The sequence below is a fragment of the Heptranchias perlo genome, chromosome 11 (assembly GCF_035084215.1).
Source record: "Heptranchias perlo isolate sHepPer1 chromosome 11, sHepPer1.hap1, whole genome shotgun sequence".
Classification (NCBI taxonomy): Eukaryota; Metazoa; Chordata; class Chondrichthyes; order Hexanchiformes; family Hexanchidae; genus Heptranchias; species Heptranchias perlo.
In genome coordinates, this window is record NC_090335.1 from 66,909,772 (window position 1) to 66,927,743 (window position 17,972).

Consider the following 17,972-nt stretch of genomic DNA (forward strand, 5'->3'; position numbering starts at 1 on the left):
TTTTATTTTCGCTACCTCTGGTTAATACTATTACTGAGTTTTGAAGTTATTTGGGGGTGTTTTATAAATGTTTTAAAAATAAAAACAGAAAATGCTGGAAATACACAGGTCAGCATCTACGAAAAGACAGATACACACAAAACGTCATAATCAGTCTTTTCTGTTTACAAATGCTGACTGGTCCTGTGTTATCAGCATCTTATGTTTTTCTTTCATAGTTCCAGATTTTACAGTTTTTCTTTATATTACAAAGATGTTGAACTTCCGTTTATAAAACTACAGTTAAAATCCAAGCCACTTTGCTTTTCTGTGTCTGAGATAGTGGGTCATGGGCACTTGAAAGGGTTAAGTGTGCCATGCTATTGAAGAGTTGAAAAAATAACTGTTCTAATATAATCTTTTCTTTTCTCAGAATTTGAAGTGAACATTGTGGTTGTTCTCCAAGACGACCATCTGATCACCGAGAATTTCCCTCTTAAAATCTACCGGATTTGAGCTCTGCGGGGAGCAGAGCAATTGTCTGTTGATGATGTGTTGCCCAGTGTCACAGATGATGAATGACTTTGAGTTGTTGGAAACTAGTTCACATTCCATTTTGAAAAGCTCATTTCCTATAAAACTTGTCCTATGGTTGATTGACATTTTTGAGAAATGGAGAATTGTTTTCTTTTTTCAAAAAAAAATAAATATTTGCACAGTATGTTGTGTTTCCACTCTATGAAACTTATACTTCAGGGAAATATGATGTGTATATTTTGAACACGTCAAAACTCAAGACACCTGGATTGGACTGTATTTATAGTACAAGGATTGAAATCACAAGCAACATAAGTGACCGCTACATTTGTGTGAAAATAAGGAAAGCTTTAACCAAAGGGTAACGTGTTTGTTAAAATAGTAAGCAGAGAAATTTCTTAGACATGTTGATGGATTCATTACCAATATTGTACAGTGTCATACCGTATGCATGAACTTTCAAAAGGCCTTTGATAACGTACCGCATAATGGACTCGTGACTAAGGTTCAGAGCATGTCGAGTCAGGGGACAAGTAGCAGAATGGATAGCAAACTGGCTACAAAACAGAGCGTAGGGGTTAAAGGTAGTTACTCAGACTTATGGGAGGTTGGAAGTGGTGTTCCACAGGGATCGGTGCTGGGACCACTGTTGTTCACCATTTACATAAACAGTTCGGACTCCGGAATCGGAAGTACAATTTCAAAATTTGCGGATGACACCAAATTGGGGGTATAGTTAATACTGAGGAGGACTACGACAAAATAAAAGATGACATTAACAAACCTGCAGAATGGGCGTGTAAATGGCAAATGAATTTTCATATAGATAACTGTGACTTGGTACATTTTGGTGGGAGGAATAAGGAGGCCACATACTCATTGAAGTAAATGGGCTAGAGGCGCAAAGGGATCTAGAGGTACAGATACACGAATCATTAAAAGTAGCAACACTGTTAACAATGCCATAAAAAGCACAAAGCACCCGGGTTAATTTCTAGAGGAATAGAATTCAAAAGCCGTTAAGTTATGTTAAACTTGTATAGAACCGTGGATAGACCAGACTTGGAGTTCTGTGCACAGTTCTGGTCTCCATATTACAAAAGGGATATAGAAGCACTGGAGAAAGTGCAAAAAAGATTTACAAGGATGATTTAAGGACTGAGAGGGTACAACTATCATGAAAGACTAAACAGGTTGGGGCTCTTTTCTCCAGAAAAGAGAAGACTGAGAGGTGACCTGATGGACGTCTTCAAAATTATGAAGGGGTTCGATAGGATAGACATAGAGAAGATTACATAGAATTACATAGAATGTACAGCACAGGAACAGGCCATTCGGCCCAACAGGTCCATGCACAGTGGTGTTTATGCTCCACATGAGCCCCCCCCCCCCCCACTTTATCTAACCCTAACAGCATATCCTATTTTTTTCTCAATTGTGTTTCTCCAGCTTCCCCTTGTGGGTGTGTCCAAAACTAGGGGCCACAAATACAAGATAGTCACTAATAAATCCAATAAGGAATTCAGGAGAAACTTCTTTACCCAGAGAGTGGTGAGAACATGGAACTCGCCACCACATGGAGCGGTTGAGGCGAATAGCACAGGTACATTTAAGGGGAAGTTAGATAAGCACATGAAGGGGAAGGGAATAGAAGGATATATTGATAGGGTGTGATGAAGTATGGTGGAAGGAGGCTCATGTGAAGCATAAACACTGACCCTTTTTTGGGCAATGGCCTGTTTCTGTGCTATAAATTCTGTGTTGTTTCATCCCAGTAGAGAGCTGTTGTAGTCTTGAGTTTTCATGGCTGAGATCTGGAGCTGACCACTGAAGTGAACGTGTTTCTGACTGAATGCTGTTGAGATGCAGGTAAGCCTGTGGCTGAATTTGTGGCCTTGATGTGTACACCATAGATGCAAGAACTACTTTTGCCACCGTAGAGGTTACCACTCACTTTGGAAATGCAATGAAGCTTTCGCTGTACATAGATCAATTTCCAGTTGATTTTCATGCTTGAATGGACCATATTGCCTTGTCAGTTGTCCTTTCTATACAGATGACCAGTTTCATCTGTGTGTGTTTTTGGGTGACTGGGAATTGAAAGTCCTGAACAGTTTTCTGTGTACAACCCTTGTGTTCACTCTATTTAATTGATGGATTTCAGATATATATTCTTTACCTGCACTATAAATGATCGCCAATGTTCATGACCCCAGGTTGAATGCAGTCTCCTGTAGAGCCTGTTGTATGAGCACTGGTTTGTAGCAGTGAATCAAACTGCAGTAATCTTTTTCAACAACAATACTACAAGGCTGTTTCCAGATTGGAAGCTATTGGTCAAAGGTGTTCAGAAAATTCTCACTTGCTGTAAAGCCCTGATAAAAGGCTGTGGGACATTCTTCATTCATTCAGTAGGAGTGCCCCAAGCTGCAAATGGGTCCTGTAGGGCCCAATCATCAATTCGCCTTGTATTTTACCCAAAGACTCATCAAAGTGGACAATCTACAGCTCTTAAAGCTTTTACCTCTGTGCACTAGGGACCTTGGGACAGCGGCTGCATCTTGACATATCTTAACTCTTTCCCTCCCTGCTACCCTTAAACATTGCTGAACCACACTCGTTTGTGAATCTGATTTAAAAAAAGACTTACATTGATATAGCGCCTTTCACCTCCTCAGGACGCCCCAAAGCGCTTTACAGCCAATGAAAACCTTTTGAAGCGTAGTCACTGTTGTAGGGAAACGTGGCAGCCAATTTGCGCACAGCAAGTTCCCTCAACAGCAATGTGATGGTTGAGGGATAAATATTGTACTGAGTTTAGTTTGTGATACTGGACAGGTTCATGCATTCAGAAGTTGGTTATTGAATGAAGGGAATTAATTGGATGATTGCAATAGCTTGATTAACTTGTTATTATCTGTCTGCCTCCTGTATGTTAAAGAAATGTTTGCGTATTGACAGTAGCGAAGCCTCTTGGTAAAAAAACACTCATCACATGTTGCTTCTGGAGAGAACCAATGACTCTGATTTCCCCCTCCCATAGTGAGATTTTTTTTTTGCAACGGCCCCCAAAGATAGCATTGTCAAGGGTGTCTCCTGTATTTGAAATCCAATCTGTGAACCTTGAGACTAAATAATTGACTAATAAAGTCAGTGTCATTCTGTCATTTGTTTTTCGTAGTGGAACTTGATAAATGATCCACTTCAGGTGACTCTAAGGTGCTGGCTGAAAATCACTGGGCCCCCAAACAGGGTGAAGTCTGAACCTAAGCAGATGGAAGAAAAGTAGAACTATGTTCTAGAGGAGAGATTTGGTATATACGGGAGATTAGCCAATACTTAGAATACTTAGCCAATATTTTAGAAAGCCAGAAAGCTGGCATGGACACAATGGGCCGAATGGCCGCCTTCTGTGCCATAACATTCTATGATTCTATGAACTGTGTTGCATGTACGATAAGAAATGATTAGCATAGGTGCCTGTTATACAACAGGTACTCGTTCAGAGTCGCTGGGGCTAGCAGAGTAACACCACTTGCACTTACGAGGCTCTTGGGCCAGGGAAAAGGGAGCTCAGCTCCATTTGAACAAGTACGTAGAGCTTCACTCACCAGTGTCTGAAAACTGGTTAGATTTGAATGTCAAAACTGTTCTGCCAGCTCTGCTAAGATTGCAAATGAAGCCGAAACTACTTTGGATTAATGGAAACGATATGGTGTAACTAAGCTGCAACAGATTCAGGATTTACATCAGTAGAAATTGAATCTTGGGCAGTTTAATCGTCCACTGAACCCCGAGAAGTATTCGAACCCTGAAACAGGCATGTATTATGTTGGGATTTCAATAACCGATGATTGGAGGTCAGGACCTGCAGCAGTTTCCACATTACAGTAATTATAACAAGCTAAACATTGCGATTGGTTATATGACTCCTACTAGTATGTTAACACACCTGCTAATTTGATGAGGAGTAACTTGGTGAACTATCAATGCATCACTATCCTGTGTATTACAGGTTCAATCTGGTTTTAAATGATTTTTTTAAAATTTGTTTCTCATTCCAGGTTCCAAACACTTTACAGAAGTCACTGCCCGATTCTAATTTTCTATCATTGCTTCTATTTTTATGTATTGAGCAAACTAAGAGTTTTGAAGAAGCACTTCCTGTTTCATCAAAATCTCCCCAGTACATTGCCAGGAACAATTTAATTTACATTTTATATTGCTTTGAAATTTCCTGCAGACATATTGATGTTTACTGAAGTCTGATTTTATTTAATAAGATCTTCTATCAGGGATTCATGACTGATACACTGTACAAATGATTATGAAGGAGGGATCAGACAGGAGGGAACTGCGAGGCAGACTAAGATGGGTTTAGAGTCCATGTGCGTAAATGCACGGAGCATGGTAAATAAAGTTAGTGAGCTGCAGGCACAAATAGCTGCATGGGATTATAATGCAGTGGCAATAGCGGAGACCTGGCTCAAACAAGGGGAGGAAGGTGCACTTAATAATCCTGGCTACAGTGTATTCGGGGAAGAAAAAGAGAGGGTGTGGTGGGTGGCAGTATTGATCAAAGATACTGTTCCAGCACCAGAAAGGGATAATGTACTTGAGGGTTCAAAGACAATCTATTTGGTTAAAATTAAGGAACAATAGAGGAGCTATTACACTGCTAGGTGTATACCATAGGCCATCAAATAGTGGGAAGGAGCTAGAGGAGGAAATTTGTAGGCAAATTGCAGAAAGATGCAAGAACTTTGTAGAGTAGTGATAAAGGGGAACTTCAATTATCCTAATATAGGCTGGGAAAATAACAGTGCCATCGATAAAGAGGGGGAGGAATTCCTGAAACGTGCACAAGAAAATTTTTTCTGTTAGTATATTTCCAGCCCAACGAGGAAGGAAGCAGTGCTGGATTTAGTTCTAGGGAATGAAGTGGGGCAAGTGGAGCATGTTTCAGTGGGAGAGCATTTGGGAAACAGTGATCACAATATTAGGTTTAGAGTGGTATTGGAAAAGGACAAGGAAAAATCAAATATGAAAATACTCAACTGGAGGAGGACTAATTTCAGTGAGTTGAAGAGGGATCTGACCCAGGTGGATTGGAATCAAAGATTGGCAGGTAAAACAGCAAATGAGCAATGGGAGGCCTTCAAAGAGGAGATAGTTCGGGTACAGACTGGACACATTCCCACGAGGGGGAAAGGAAAGACATCCAAAACTAGAGCTCCCTGGATGACTAAAGATATAGAGATTAAAATGAAACAGAAAAAGGAGGCTTATGATAAATGTCTGGTTCATAATTCAGTAGAGAAACAAGCTGCATATTAAAAGTACAGGGGAGAACTGAAAAAAGGAAATGAGGGGCAAAGAGTGTGTATGAGAATAGATTAGTAGGTAACATTAAAGGGAGCCCGAAAGTCTTTTCTAAACACAAATAGTAACAGGGCAGTCAAAAGAAGGGTGGGACCAAAAAGGAAATCATCTTGTGGAGGCAGAGCGCATACCTGAGGTATTAAATAAATACTTTGCATCTGTCTTCACTAAAGAAGAGGATGTTGCAAGTGTCACAGTAAAGGAGGAGGTTGTAGAGAAACTAGATAGGATAAAAATAAAGAGAAGGTACTTAAAAGATGGCAGTACTCAAAGTCGAAAAGTCACCCGGTCCGGATGGGATCCATCCTAGGTTACTGAGGGAAGTAAGGGTGGAAATTGCAGAGACTCTGGCCACAATCTTCCTTAGATATGGGAGTGGTTCCAGAGGACTGGAGGATTGCAAATGTTACCAGTCAACCTACCGTTGATGGTGGGGAAACCTCCAGAGACAATAATCTGCGACAAAATTAATTGGCAAGTGGAAAAATATTGGTTAATAAACGAAAGCCAGCACAGATTTGTTAAAGACAAATCGTGTTTGACTAACTTAATTGAGTTCTTCGATGAAGGAATGGAGAGGGTTGATGAGGGTAGTGCAGTTGATATGTATATAGACTTTCAAAAGGCATTTGACAAACCATCAAATAATAGACTTGTTAGCCAAATTGCAGCCCATGGGATTAAAGGGTCAGTGGCTGTGTGGATACAAAATTGGCTAAGGGACAGAAAGCAGACAGTAGAGGTGAACGGTTGTTTTTCAAATTGGAGGGAAGTGTGCAGTGGTGCCCCCAGGGGTCAGTGTTGGGACCACTGCTCTCTTTGATATATATTAATGACCTGGACTTGGGTATAGAGGGCATATTTTCAAAGGTTGCAGATGAGACAAAACTCAAATGTAGTAAACAGTGAGGAGGATGGTAACAGACTTCAGGAGGACATAAACAAACTGGTGAAATGTGCAGACAGATGAAATTTAATGCAGAGAAGTGTGAAGTGATTCATTTTGGTAGGAAAAATGAGGAGATGCAATATAAACTAAATGGTACAATTTTAAAGTGGGTGCAGGAACAGAGACCCCTAGGGGTGTGTGTACATAAACCTTTGAAGGTGGCAGGACAAGTTGAGAAGGCTGTTAAAAGGGCATTTGGGATGTTCGGCTTTATTAATAGAGGCATGGGGTGCAAAAGCAAGGAAGTTATGCTAAACCTTTATAAAACAGTGGTTAGGCCTCAGCTGGCACTGTGTTCAATTCTGGACACCACACTTTAGGAAGGATGTCAAGGACTTAGAGGGTGCAGAGGAGATTTACTAGAATGGTAGCAGGGATGAAAGACTTCATTTATGTGGAGAATAGAGAAACTGGGGTTATTCTCCTCAGAGCAGAAAAGGTTAAGGGGAGATTTGATAGAGGTGTTCAAGATCATGAACCGCTTTGATGGAGTAAAAAAGAGAAACTGTTTCCAGTGGCAGAAAAGTCAGTAACCAGAGGACACAGATTTAAGGTAATTGGCAAAAGAACCAAAGGCGACATGAGGAAAAACATTTTTATGCAGCGAGTTATGATTTGGAATGCGCTGCCTGAAAGGGTGGTGGAAGCAGATTCATTAATAACTTTCAAAAGGGAATTGGATAAACATTTGAAGTGGAAAAATTTGCAGGACTATGGGGAAAGAACAGGGGAGTGGGACTAATTGTATAACTTTCAAAGCCAGCACAGGCACGATGGGCCAAATGGCCTCCTTCTGTGCTGTATCGTTCTATGATTCTAGGAAGAGTTTTACTGTTCCACCCACAGTCGGGGCCACTGGTTCACAGTGATCAGACAAGTCACATTCCATTTTTATTACAAAGCATTATGTGAACTTTGCTGCTGTTTTGGGATCACGCTCTGATTGTGGCCATCTTTTCTTAGTAATAATGATGAGAAACTGGGTAAATTTGGTACTCCCCTAGATAGGATGAGATTAAGGGGCGATTGGGTTGAGGTGTTTAAAATGATGTAGGAAGTTGACAGATTCATCTCTGGTCAGAGAATCTAAAACAAGGATGTAATAGAGTGAAGCCGTTTAAAAATGAATCCTGGAAAAATGTCTTCATGCAAAGGGTTGTGAGACTATGGAATGCATTGTTTCAGAAGGCTGTAGATGCAGAATCAATTGATGTCTAAAAAGGAGATAGATGCACGGGAAATTGGGGATCAAGAGATACGGAGAGGAAATTGGAATAATAGAGCTGACATGACTCATAAAACGGTGGAGCAAACTTAATGAGCCAAATGGCTACACCAGTTATCCATTAAGCTCCGAGAGAATGTTAAATTCATTGCTAACTGAAAGCCAGAGAACTCTGGTAGATATCTCCGTGAATCAAATATCTTGCTCTCGTCCAAATGCTCTTCACATTTAATCACTTACAAATTGTTTCTATTTAATGAGAAATCTTAATTTTATCATATTAGTGTTTTGCTGCCCCTCTGTGATGTTTAAGGAATCCAAACGCAGGGTTAATCAAGTGGCAAAAGATTATGAATAAATTCTCTAAAGGAGTCCAATGGCTGTTGCTGTGTGTCTGAAATGTTAATGAGTTGTTTCTGGAAACCAGATATTAGAAGAGTCTCTTCTGTGTGTTTCATGTGGAAAATGAGCTACAGAGGACGGTGAATTCAGATACCAAGCAGAGAAACAAGTGAAAACTGAGTAATGATACTGAATTCTGGTCTGTCTCAAGTTTGTATAAAATTCCTATTTTGTTACCTGTCCTTGTGTTTTATATTTTTTTTTGGTGCATATAAAGGCAAAGGCAAAGGATAACTCCATGGAAATCCCAATCTCTGTTTCACTCAGATGGGGTGGGAGCGGGCAGGGCAGGAGAGGCATCGGTAGGTGGATGTTCAGAGTCTTCTGGTGTTGACAGAGCTCTGGGAGCAAGTTACTTGCCTGATCTTGCTGTTGCAGGCGCTGTATTGCCTGGGTGGGAGGGAACAGGGGAAATCTGAGAGTAATTTTTCTTCTCCCAAAAACCACCTCCAATATGTATGACATTTCTTGTTCCACATCAGTTATCTCTGACAATCTGAGGCCAAAAGGCTGTAATCAGTGCTAGTTGTGGGCCATTTTTATACTGCTCGCTCGTGCCCTCTATGATCTGGGTTGAAAGTACCCAGATTCCTTTGTCACCTCGGTTCTTAACTGAAGATGCAAGTGCAATCGGTAATCAGACAGGCTGGGTCATACATGTGTTGCCAGCCTGTGAGCTGAAGGCATGGAGACTGAAGAAATGCCATCTTTATTCGTGTAGGTGGCAGGAAACACATTTTGCTTACGTGTGGCACTTAGGATTTTTGTTGGAAAAGCCAGACACTTCTAAATGTTAACCTTTTATGGGAATTAAAAAGTCAATTTGTCAGGAAATCACAAACATCTTGGAGTAAAGCAATGAGAAAGAAGCTGGAAATCTGAAATAAAAACACAAAATGTTGGAAATGCACAGTTGGTCAGTCAGCATCTGTTAATGAGAGAGTTTAGTTTGGACATTTGTGGGTCGGGACCAATCTTGGCAGTTTGGGAGTGAGATGGGAAAGGAAAAAAGAAACGCAAGTTTTGAAGTTGATGAAGGGGTCTGCACCCAATATGTTAACCTATCCTCTCTCTTTTCAGATGCTGAGTGATCTACTGTGTATTTCTGGCTTGTTCAGCTTTTCTTCTAGAGGGCATAAATTTAAATTAATCAAAAGAACAAAGGGAAAAGATAGGGGAATGTTTTTTGTGTACATAGAAGTTACAACATGGAAACAGGCCATTTGGCCCAACTAGTCCGTGTCGGCATTTACCCTCAGTGCAAGCAAATAGTCCTAATGACATTAACCCACCCTGTTCCCGTATCCCTTCAACCTTTCTTCCTTCATCCAATAAAATAATTAAAAAGGCTAATGAAATGTTGGCCTTTATCTCAAGGGGGGCTGGAATACAAAGGGGTGACAGTTATATTACGGACTGTGCAGAGCTTTGGTTAGATCCCATTTAGAGTACTGCATTCAGTTCTGGGCACCACATCTCAGAAAGGATATATTGGCCTTGGAGGGGGTGCAGTGCAGATTCACCAGAATGGTACCTGGGCTAAAAGTGTTAAATTATCAGAACAGGTTGCACGGACTAGGCTTGTATTCCACTGAATATAGAAGATTAAAGGGTGATCTAATTGAGGTGTTTAAGATGATTAAAGAAGTTGATAGGGTAGCTAGAGAGAAACTATTTCCTCTGGTGGAGGAGTCCAGAGCAAGGGGGCATAACCTTAAAATTAGAGCTAGGCTCTTCAGGGGTGATGTCGGGAAGCACTTCTCCTCACAAAGGGTCGTGGAAAACTGGAACTCATCCCTCAGAAAGCTGATGAGGCTGGGGGCCAACTGAAAATTTCAAAACTGAGATTGATAGATTTTTGTTAGGCAAGGATATTAAGGGTTACAGAAGCAAAGTGGGTAAATGGAGTTAAGGTACACATCAACCATGATCGAATTAAATAGTGGAACAGGCTCAAGGGGCTGAATGGCCTACTTCTGTTCCTATGTTCTTATGTGGAGGGATATGGAATGCCATAGCAGAAACATTGGTGGAAGCAGAATCCATAATAGCTTTTAAACGGGAAGTAAATATTTAGAGAAAGAAAACTTTAAAAGGATATGGGGAAAGAGCAGAGGAATGGGATTAAGTGGATAGCTCTCTTCAATTAATGAGAACTAGGAATATTGATTACACTTTTTTTTCCTCGTTGAAAGATACTCATACATCTTTCACTCCAGCTCATTTTATTTGAGACAAACTGGTTGAAAAAAATGGGTTGGCCTCTTTTTCTCTTGTCTTAGGCCTGGGTTTGAAGTTCTTCTGGTCAACATTCCTCACTCAAAAACAGGGATTGGTCCTGAATTTCCTCGGGGTTCACCGCGACCATGGCGGAACGAGACTTTTGCCTTCTGGTCTCAGTGCCTTTGACTTGGTCTTAATTCCTGGGGGTCAGGATATTTGCATAATATGGGCAGGTGCCAATATTGGTGCAGCGAGGACACCTGCTTGGTGGGGGTTGAACTAATGGTGGGGTGGGAAATGAAGCTGTAGGCCACTTGCTGGGACTGAATGCTGAGAGGACTGATCAAAGTTAGTTTTGAACTTTAAAGAACTGATCCTTTGTCAAGCATGCCACTTTCCTTATGGCAGCCAATCACTATGCAAACAGCTGGCTTAAGGAAACCAACCCTCCCAAAATTGGTGGTCCCTACTTCTGTCACCTGGCAAGTACTGTATTCCTCCATTATCCTGGTGTATATGTACTGGGAGCACCAGAGACGGAACTCAGACCTACCCCAATTTCTACCCCTGCCCATCCCGATATTGGCCTAAGGAAATTTGGGGTCTTTAATTGGTCGTTGGTTTCATTTGCTGTTTGTGGGACCTTGCTGTGCCAATTGGTTGCTGTGTTATTGTGATGTATGCAAATGAGTGACTATACTTCAAAAAGTAATTCATTGGATTCGGATGTAAAGTGCTTCTGCCCCACCACCCCTTAGATGCAAAATTGTGAATATAACCTTTAAAAATTGGAGCCGAATCTTCAACCCTTCTTTAAGGGGACAGGAGTAGGGACCATAAATAGGAGCTGCTGCTTTACTCTGTAGAGCAACTGCACACATTGTTAATACAAGATTGTTCTCTGCTGGTGGAATAAAGATACTGCATCAACATGAGGATTTTAGTTGTGAAAAGAAGTGCATTTATATAGTGCCTTTTACAACCTCAGGATGCCCCAAAGTCCTTCACAGCCAACTAAGTATAGTCACTGTTATAATGTAGGTGAAAAGTAAAGGGCATGATGCATACTGTCAGTGTGAGTGATGGTATCTCAACGACAGCTTTCACATTACATCGTTCAAAATGGCTGCTTTGGGGGTGGATGTTTGAGATTTTTGGATTATTTGTATTTTTACTTGAGGCAACAATAAAAATGTGGTTATTTCTTTATCTATATTGGTTATGAGATCACTCAATACTGTTTTATTGTGAAATACTTGTGTACCTGAATCATCTTGTGAGTATTAATGTTACTGCCTATTGTGGTAATTTTCAAGTTTACAGCTATTGTGTAATTACTGTTGAATGGATCATTAACAGAATACTGCACGTGAACTAAAACATTGTATATAATCAGAGGGAGGGGGTTGGATCTGACAGACAATATTCTGGATTATTTCAAATGTGATATTAGGTTAGGGGTTAAAATTATATTTTGTGCTTTGCCTTAGTTTGTTCAAGGTGCTTTACACTCGCTTTATCTGCCTGGACACCCACTGCCTGTGCAGCAGCCAGTAAGGATCTGGCCTGTTAAAGGCTGGGTGGGTTTCAAATGCTTGACAGGTTCTTTCTAGGTGCACTTAAGGGTTACATTATGAGGACAGGTTGCATAAACTTGGCTTGTATTCCCTTGCATATAGAAGATTGAGAGGGGATCTTATCAAGGTGTTTAAGGTATTAAAAGGATTCAATAGGATAGATGAACTATTTCCTCTGATGGGGGAAATCAAGAACAAGTGGACACTTAAAATTGTAAACAATTTTACAACACCAAGTTATAGTCCAGCAATTTTATTTTAAATTCACAAGCTTTCGGAGGCTTCCTCCTTCCTCAGGTGAACGAAATGAAATCCTCGAAATGAAATCGCATTTATAATTCACAGAACAATGCTTGGTGATTACAGACAGTTTTTTCAACTGCCCGTTGCCAAGGCAATCAGTGTGCAGACAGACAGGTGTTACCTGCAAGCTCTCAGAATATACAAATCACCAAAAAAAAACAACAAACAAAAAAAAGAGAGATAGAGAGGTAGAAACATAGAAAAGACAGCAACTGACCCGTTATATTAAAAACAGATAACATTTGTTCGCTGGTGGGGTTACGTGTAGCGTGACATGAACCCAAGATCCCGGTTGAGGCCGTCCTCATGGGTGCGGAACTTGGCTATCAATTTCTGCTCGGCGATTTTGCATTGTCGTGTGTCTCGAAGGCCGCCTTGGAGTACGCTTACCCGAAGGTCGGTGGATGAATGTCCATGACTGCTGAAGTGTTCCCCGACTGGGAGGGAACCCTCCTGTTTGGCGATTGTTGCGCGGTGTCCGTTCATCCGTTGTCGCAGCGTCTGCATGGTCTCGCCAATGTACCATGCTCTGGGGCATCCTTTCCTGCAACGTATGAGGTAGACAACGTTGGCCGAGTCACAGGAGTATGAACCATGCACCTGGTGGGTGGTGTCCTCTCGTGTGATGGTGGTATCTGTGTCGATGATCTGGCATGTCTTGCAGAGGTTACCGTGGCAGGGTTGTGTGGTGTCGTGGACGCTGTTCTCTTGAAAGCTAGGTAATTTGCTGCGAACAATGGTCTGTTTGAGGTTGGGTGGCTGTTTAAAGGCGAGTAGTGGAGGTGTGGGGATGGCCATAGCGAGGTGTTTGTCCTCATTGATGACATGTTGAAGGCTGCGGAGAACATGGCATAGTTTCTCCGCTCCGGGGAAGTACTGGACGACAAAGGGTACTCTGTTGGTTGCGTCCCGTGTTAGTCTCCTGAGGAGGTCTATGTGATTTTTTGCTGTGGCCCGTCGGAACTGTCGATCGATGAGTCGAGCGTCATATCCCGTTCTTACTAGGGCGTCTTTCAGCGTCTGTAGGTGTCCATCGCGTTCCTCCTCGTCTGAGCAGACCCTGTGTATTCGCAGGGCCTGTCCATAGGGGATGGCCTCTTTGACGTGGTTAGGGTGGAAGCTGGAAAAGTGGAGCATAGTGAGGTTGTCTGTGGGCTTGCGGTAGAGTGAGGTGCTGAGGTGCCCGTCTTTGATGGAGATTCGTGTGTCCAAGAAAGAAACTGATTCTGAGGAGTAGTCCATGGTGAGCTTGATGGTGGGATGGAACTTGTTGATGTTATCGTGTAGTCTCTTTAGTGATTCCTTGCCGTGGGTCCATAGAAAGAAAATGTCGTCGATGTATCTGGTGTATAGTGTTGGTTGGAGGTCTTGTGCAGTGAAGAAGTCCTACTCGAACTTGTGCATGAAAATGTTGGCGTATTGGGGTGCGAATTTGGTCCCCATGGCTGTTCCGTGTGTTTGGGTAAAGAACTGGTTATCGAAGGTGAAGACATTGTGATCCAGGATGAAGCGGATGAGTTGTAGGATGGCGTCGGGAGATTGGCTGTTGTTGGTGTTGAGTATTGATGCTGTCGCAGCGATGCCATCATCGTGGGGGATACTGGTGTGGAGTGCCGAGACGTCCATCGTGGTGAGAAGTGTTCCTGGTTCAACTGGTCCGTGGGTACTGAGTTTTTGTAGGAAGTCTGTAGTGTCGCGACAGAAGCTGGGGGTTCCCTGTACGATGGGTTTCAGGATGCCCTCGATGTATCCAGAGAGGTTCTCACACAGGGTTCCGTTGCCTGATACGATAGGACGTCCGGGTGTGTTGGCTTTGTGTATCTTTGGGAGGCAGTAGAAGTCTCCCACGCGGGGAGTACGTGGGATGAGAGTGCGTAGGATGCTTTGAAGGTCTGGATCGAAGGTCTTGATCAGTTTGTTGAGCTGGTGGGTGTGTTCTTTGGTCGGATCTGCGGGTAACCGTCTGTAGTGTTCCTGGTTGTCCAGTTGTCGGTATACTTAAAATTAGAGCAAGCTCACTCATGAGGGAAATCAGAAACCACTTTTTTTTACACAAAGGGTAGTAGAAATCAGGAATTCTCTGCCCCAAAATGCTCTGGATACTAGGACAATTGAAGCTTTCCAGACCGAGATTGATAGCTCCATATCCCTTACCTAACAAAAATCTAAGGTGGGTAATTGGAATTAAGATACAGATCAGCCATGATCTAATTGTATGGTGAAGCAGGCTCGAGGGGCTATCTCTATCCTGGGTTACAGTCCTGACCAGATCTTTTATATCAAATTATTGTGGGAAGATTTGAGAGATGTGGTTTTACCAATTGGGAAGAGAGGATGCTGGAAAACTTTCTTTGGTCCCTGTGTTGTGACACCATAAATACACTTGTTAAGATTTTCTATTTGGTATTTCGATTGACACCTTTTGGCGTCAGCTATTTCCCGTATTGGAGAAAGAGATAAGACGTGATAACATTTTTTCAGAATCTGGTGCTTCTTACCCAAAACACTAATCTTGTATTTCCAGCACCTGCAGTTTTCTCTATAGCTCTGATGACAGTGTTAATAAAAGCATGACAGTGCAAGCAGGAATGGCCCTGGGCCTGTTACTTGGGTCAGGTGCTGCCTGCTGCTGGGTGATTGATTATTCTTCAGTGTTGGCAAAGCTGTCAAATCAGGAAAAATGCTGGAGTGAGATTTGAGCAAAGGATAAGACCGATTGCAAACCCATTTAAACACACACAAGGTGAAACTGCGGTGTGTCAGAGGATAGCTAAGGAAAAGGTCGGACCTAGCAATGATGATAAGGGTAACTTGTGTGTAGGGTTTTTAAATGAATATTTTGTCTCCATATTCACAAAGGAAAGGGATGATCTGCACGTAGTAGTTAAAAAGGAGAGGTGTGAAATATTGGATAAGATAAACATGAGAGGAAGTACTAGAGGGACTGGAATCCTTCAAAGTTGATAAGTCACCAGGGCCGGATGGATTGTTTCCTAGGCTATTGAAGGAAGCCAGGGAGGAAATAGCGGATGCTCTGAGGATCATTTTCCAATCCTCACTAAATACAGGGGAGGTACCGGAGGACTGGAAGACTGCAAACGTAGTACCATTGTTTAAAAAGGGTACGAGGGAAAGGACGAACAATTATAGGCCGGTCAGTCTTACCTCGGTGGTGGGCAAACTATTAGTTTATCCTATCTCTCAGTATTGATTCTGTCACTTGAAAAGGCATAGTTTAATCAGCATAGATTTGTTCAGGGAAGGTTATGCCTTACAAATCTGATTAAATTCTTTGAGGAAGTGACAAGGAGGATTGACGAGGGTAGTGTAGTAGATATTTTCGACATGGATTTTAGTAAAGCATTTGACAAGGTCCCACATGGGAGACTGGTCAGAAAGGTAAAAGCCCATGGGATACAGGGAAATGTGGCGAATTGGATCCAAAATTGGCTCAGTAACAGGAAACAAAGGGTAAAAGTCGATGGATGTCTTTGCAAATGGAAATCCGTTTCCAGTGGTGTGCCGCAGGGCTCGGTGTTGGGTCCCTTGCTGTTTGCGGTATATATTAATGATTTGGACTTGAATGTAGGGGACATGATTGGCAAATTTGCAGATGACACAAAAATTGGCCATGTAGTTGATAGTGAAGAGGATAGCTGTGGACTCCAAGATGATAATGGGTTGGTGGAGTGGGTGGAAAAGTGGCAAATGGAGTTCAACCCAGAGAAGTGTGAGGTAATGCACTTAGGGAGGGCAAACAGTAAAAAGGAATATATTGAGAGGGATAGAGGAAGTGAGAGTCCTTGGAGTGCATGTGCACGGGTCCCTGAAGGAGCAGTACAGGTAGATAAGGTTGTGAAGAAGGCATATGGAATGCTCTCCGTTATTCGCCGAGGTATAGAATACAAAAGCAGAGATGTAATGATGGAACTGGTCAGGCCACAGCTGGAGTATTGTGCGCAGTTCTGGTCACCACATTACAGGATGGATGTAATTGCTCTGGAGAGAGTGCAGAGAAGATTTACAAGAATGTTGCCAGGGCTTGAAAATTGCAGCTATGAGGAGAGATTGGATAGGTTGGGGTTGTTTTCCTTGGAGCAGAGGTGGCTGAGGGGTGACTTGATTGAGGTGTACAAATTTATGAGGGGCCCAGCTAGAGAGGAAGTACCTGTTTTCCCCTAGCGGAGAGTTCAAGAACTAGAGGACATAGATTTAAGCTGATTGGTGGAAGGATTAGAGGGGACATGAGGAAAAACTTTTTTACCCCAAGGGTGGTGGGTGTATGGAATTCGCTGTCCGAATTGGTGGTAGAGGCAGGGACCCTCAACTCTTACAGCACTTTAGGTGCAGGTCCAGGTACTTTAAGATGCAGGGCTACAGACCGGGTGCTAGAAGGTGGGATTAGAATGGGCACCTGGTTGATCTTCAAGCTGGTGCGGACATGATGGGCCGAATGGCCCCCTTCTGTGCTGTATCTTTTTTATGGTTCTAGGATTGACAGGTCAAGAGCCAACTACTTGTGCCACACATGGCAGCAGCATCTGTGCAGCTCTCCCACGTGCTGAATGACTGGCTGGAACCAAGCCCTCTGCTAGTAACTGCGCTACCTTCTGCTGTGACTAACTGCAGTTATCAATTTTCAGGCTATGGGTTCTTTCCAGATACCAGGAAGTGACTACAAGGGTATTGCTCCAGCTCACTTACATTGACATGGTTGTAGATACCCTCAGCTTGATTTATCTACTTCCCTATGGGTGATTGGTGACTTTCCACAGATTTTGGGAAATGTGGCCCAGTATCAAGATACTGACACCTAGCTACAAACACATGATGTGGAAAAGCATTTCACATAGGAGTGACTAGAGAACAATTAACAGTAGCTGATTTTCCAGTCCCATAACAAAAAAAGGGCAGGCCAGTTGAGCTGAAGTAATGTTTAAAATGTGGTGTCTGTTGTGGTTATAGAAGATTATTATAGTAAAACCATTCCTAATAATTGACTAGTTTTATTATTAGATTCACATCCAGTATTACATTGCAAAAGCTGAAATTTTCTAATACTGAAGGTAGTCCCAAGGGTAATACAAAGGATTTTTAAAAAGTCTCCCCCTCCCTTAATGTGAGAAAAAGATCCAGGGAATGCTTTTGTGAGGCAGGTTTATCCCAGAATGAGTGGAGGGAGGTATCTGGGATAGCCTGCAGACAGCCTGAAAATATGGTAGCCTCCATCTCTGAGCACCTAGAGGATCTGCCTCTTTTGGTCAAGCAGTGTTGTTTGACTTGCTTTACTGTGTTGAAGCCATCTCATGCCTAGTTACCTGGGAGTGCTTTGTGCTGACATAAGGTGGCAAAAGTGGAAGAGTATTCTATTCAACAGAGAACACCTATCATATCT

At 42.3% G+C, this 17,972-nt stretch overlaps 1 protein-coding gene across 1 annotated transcript in view; it reads left to right on the forward strand.

Moving 5' to 3' along the window:
* vps26c (VPS26 endosomal protein sorting factor C) overlaps positions 1-700 on the forward strand; it is a 35,142-nt gene extending 34,442 nt beyond the window's left edge. The window contains exon 8 of the mRNA XM_067993309.1: positions 413-700. Coding sequence (XP_067849410.1) covers positions 413-495 — 83 coding nt within the window. The 3' untranslated portion in view covers positions 496-700. The remainder of the gene's footprint in view (positions 1-412) is intronic.
* Positions 701-17,972: the final 17,272 nt, after the last annotated feature.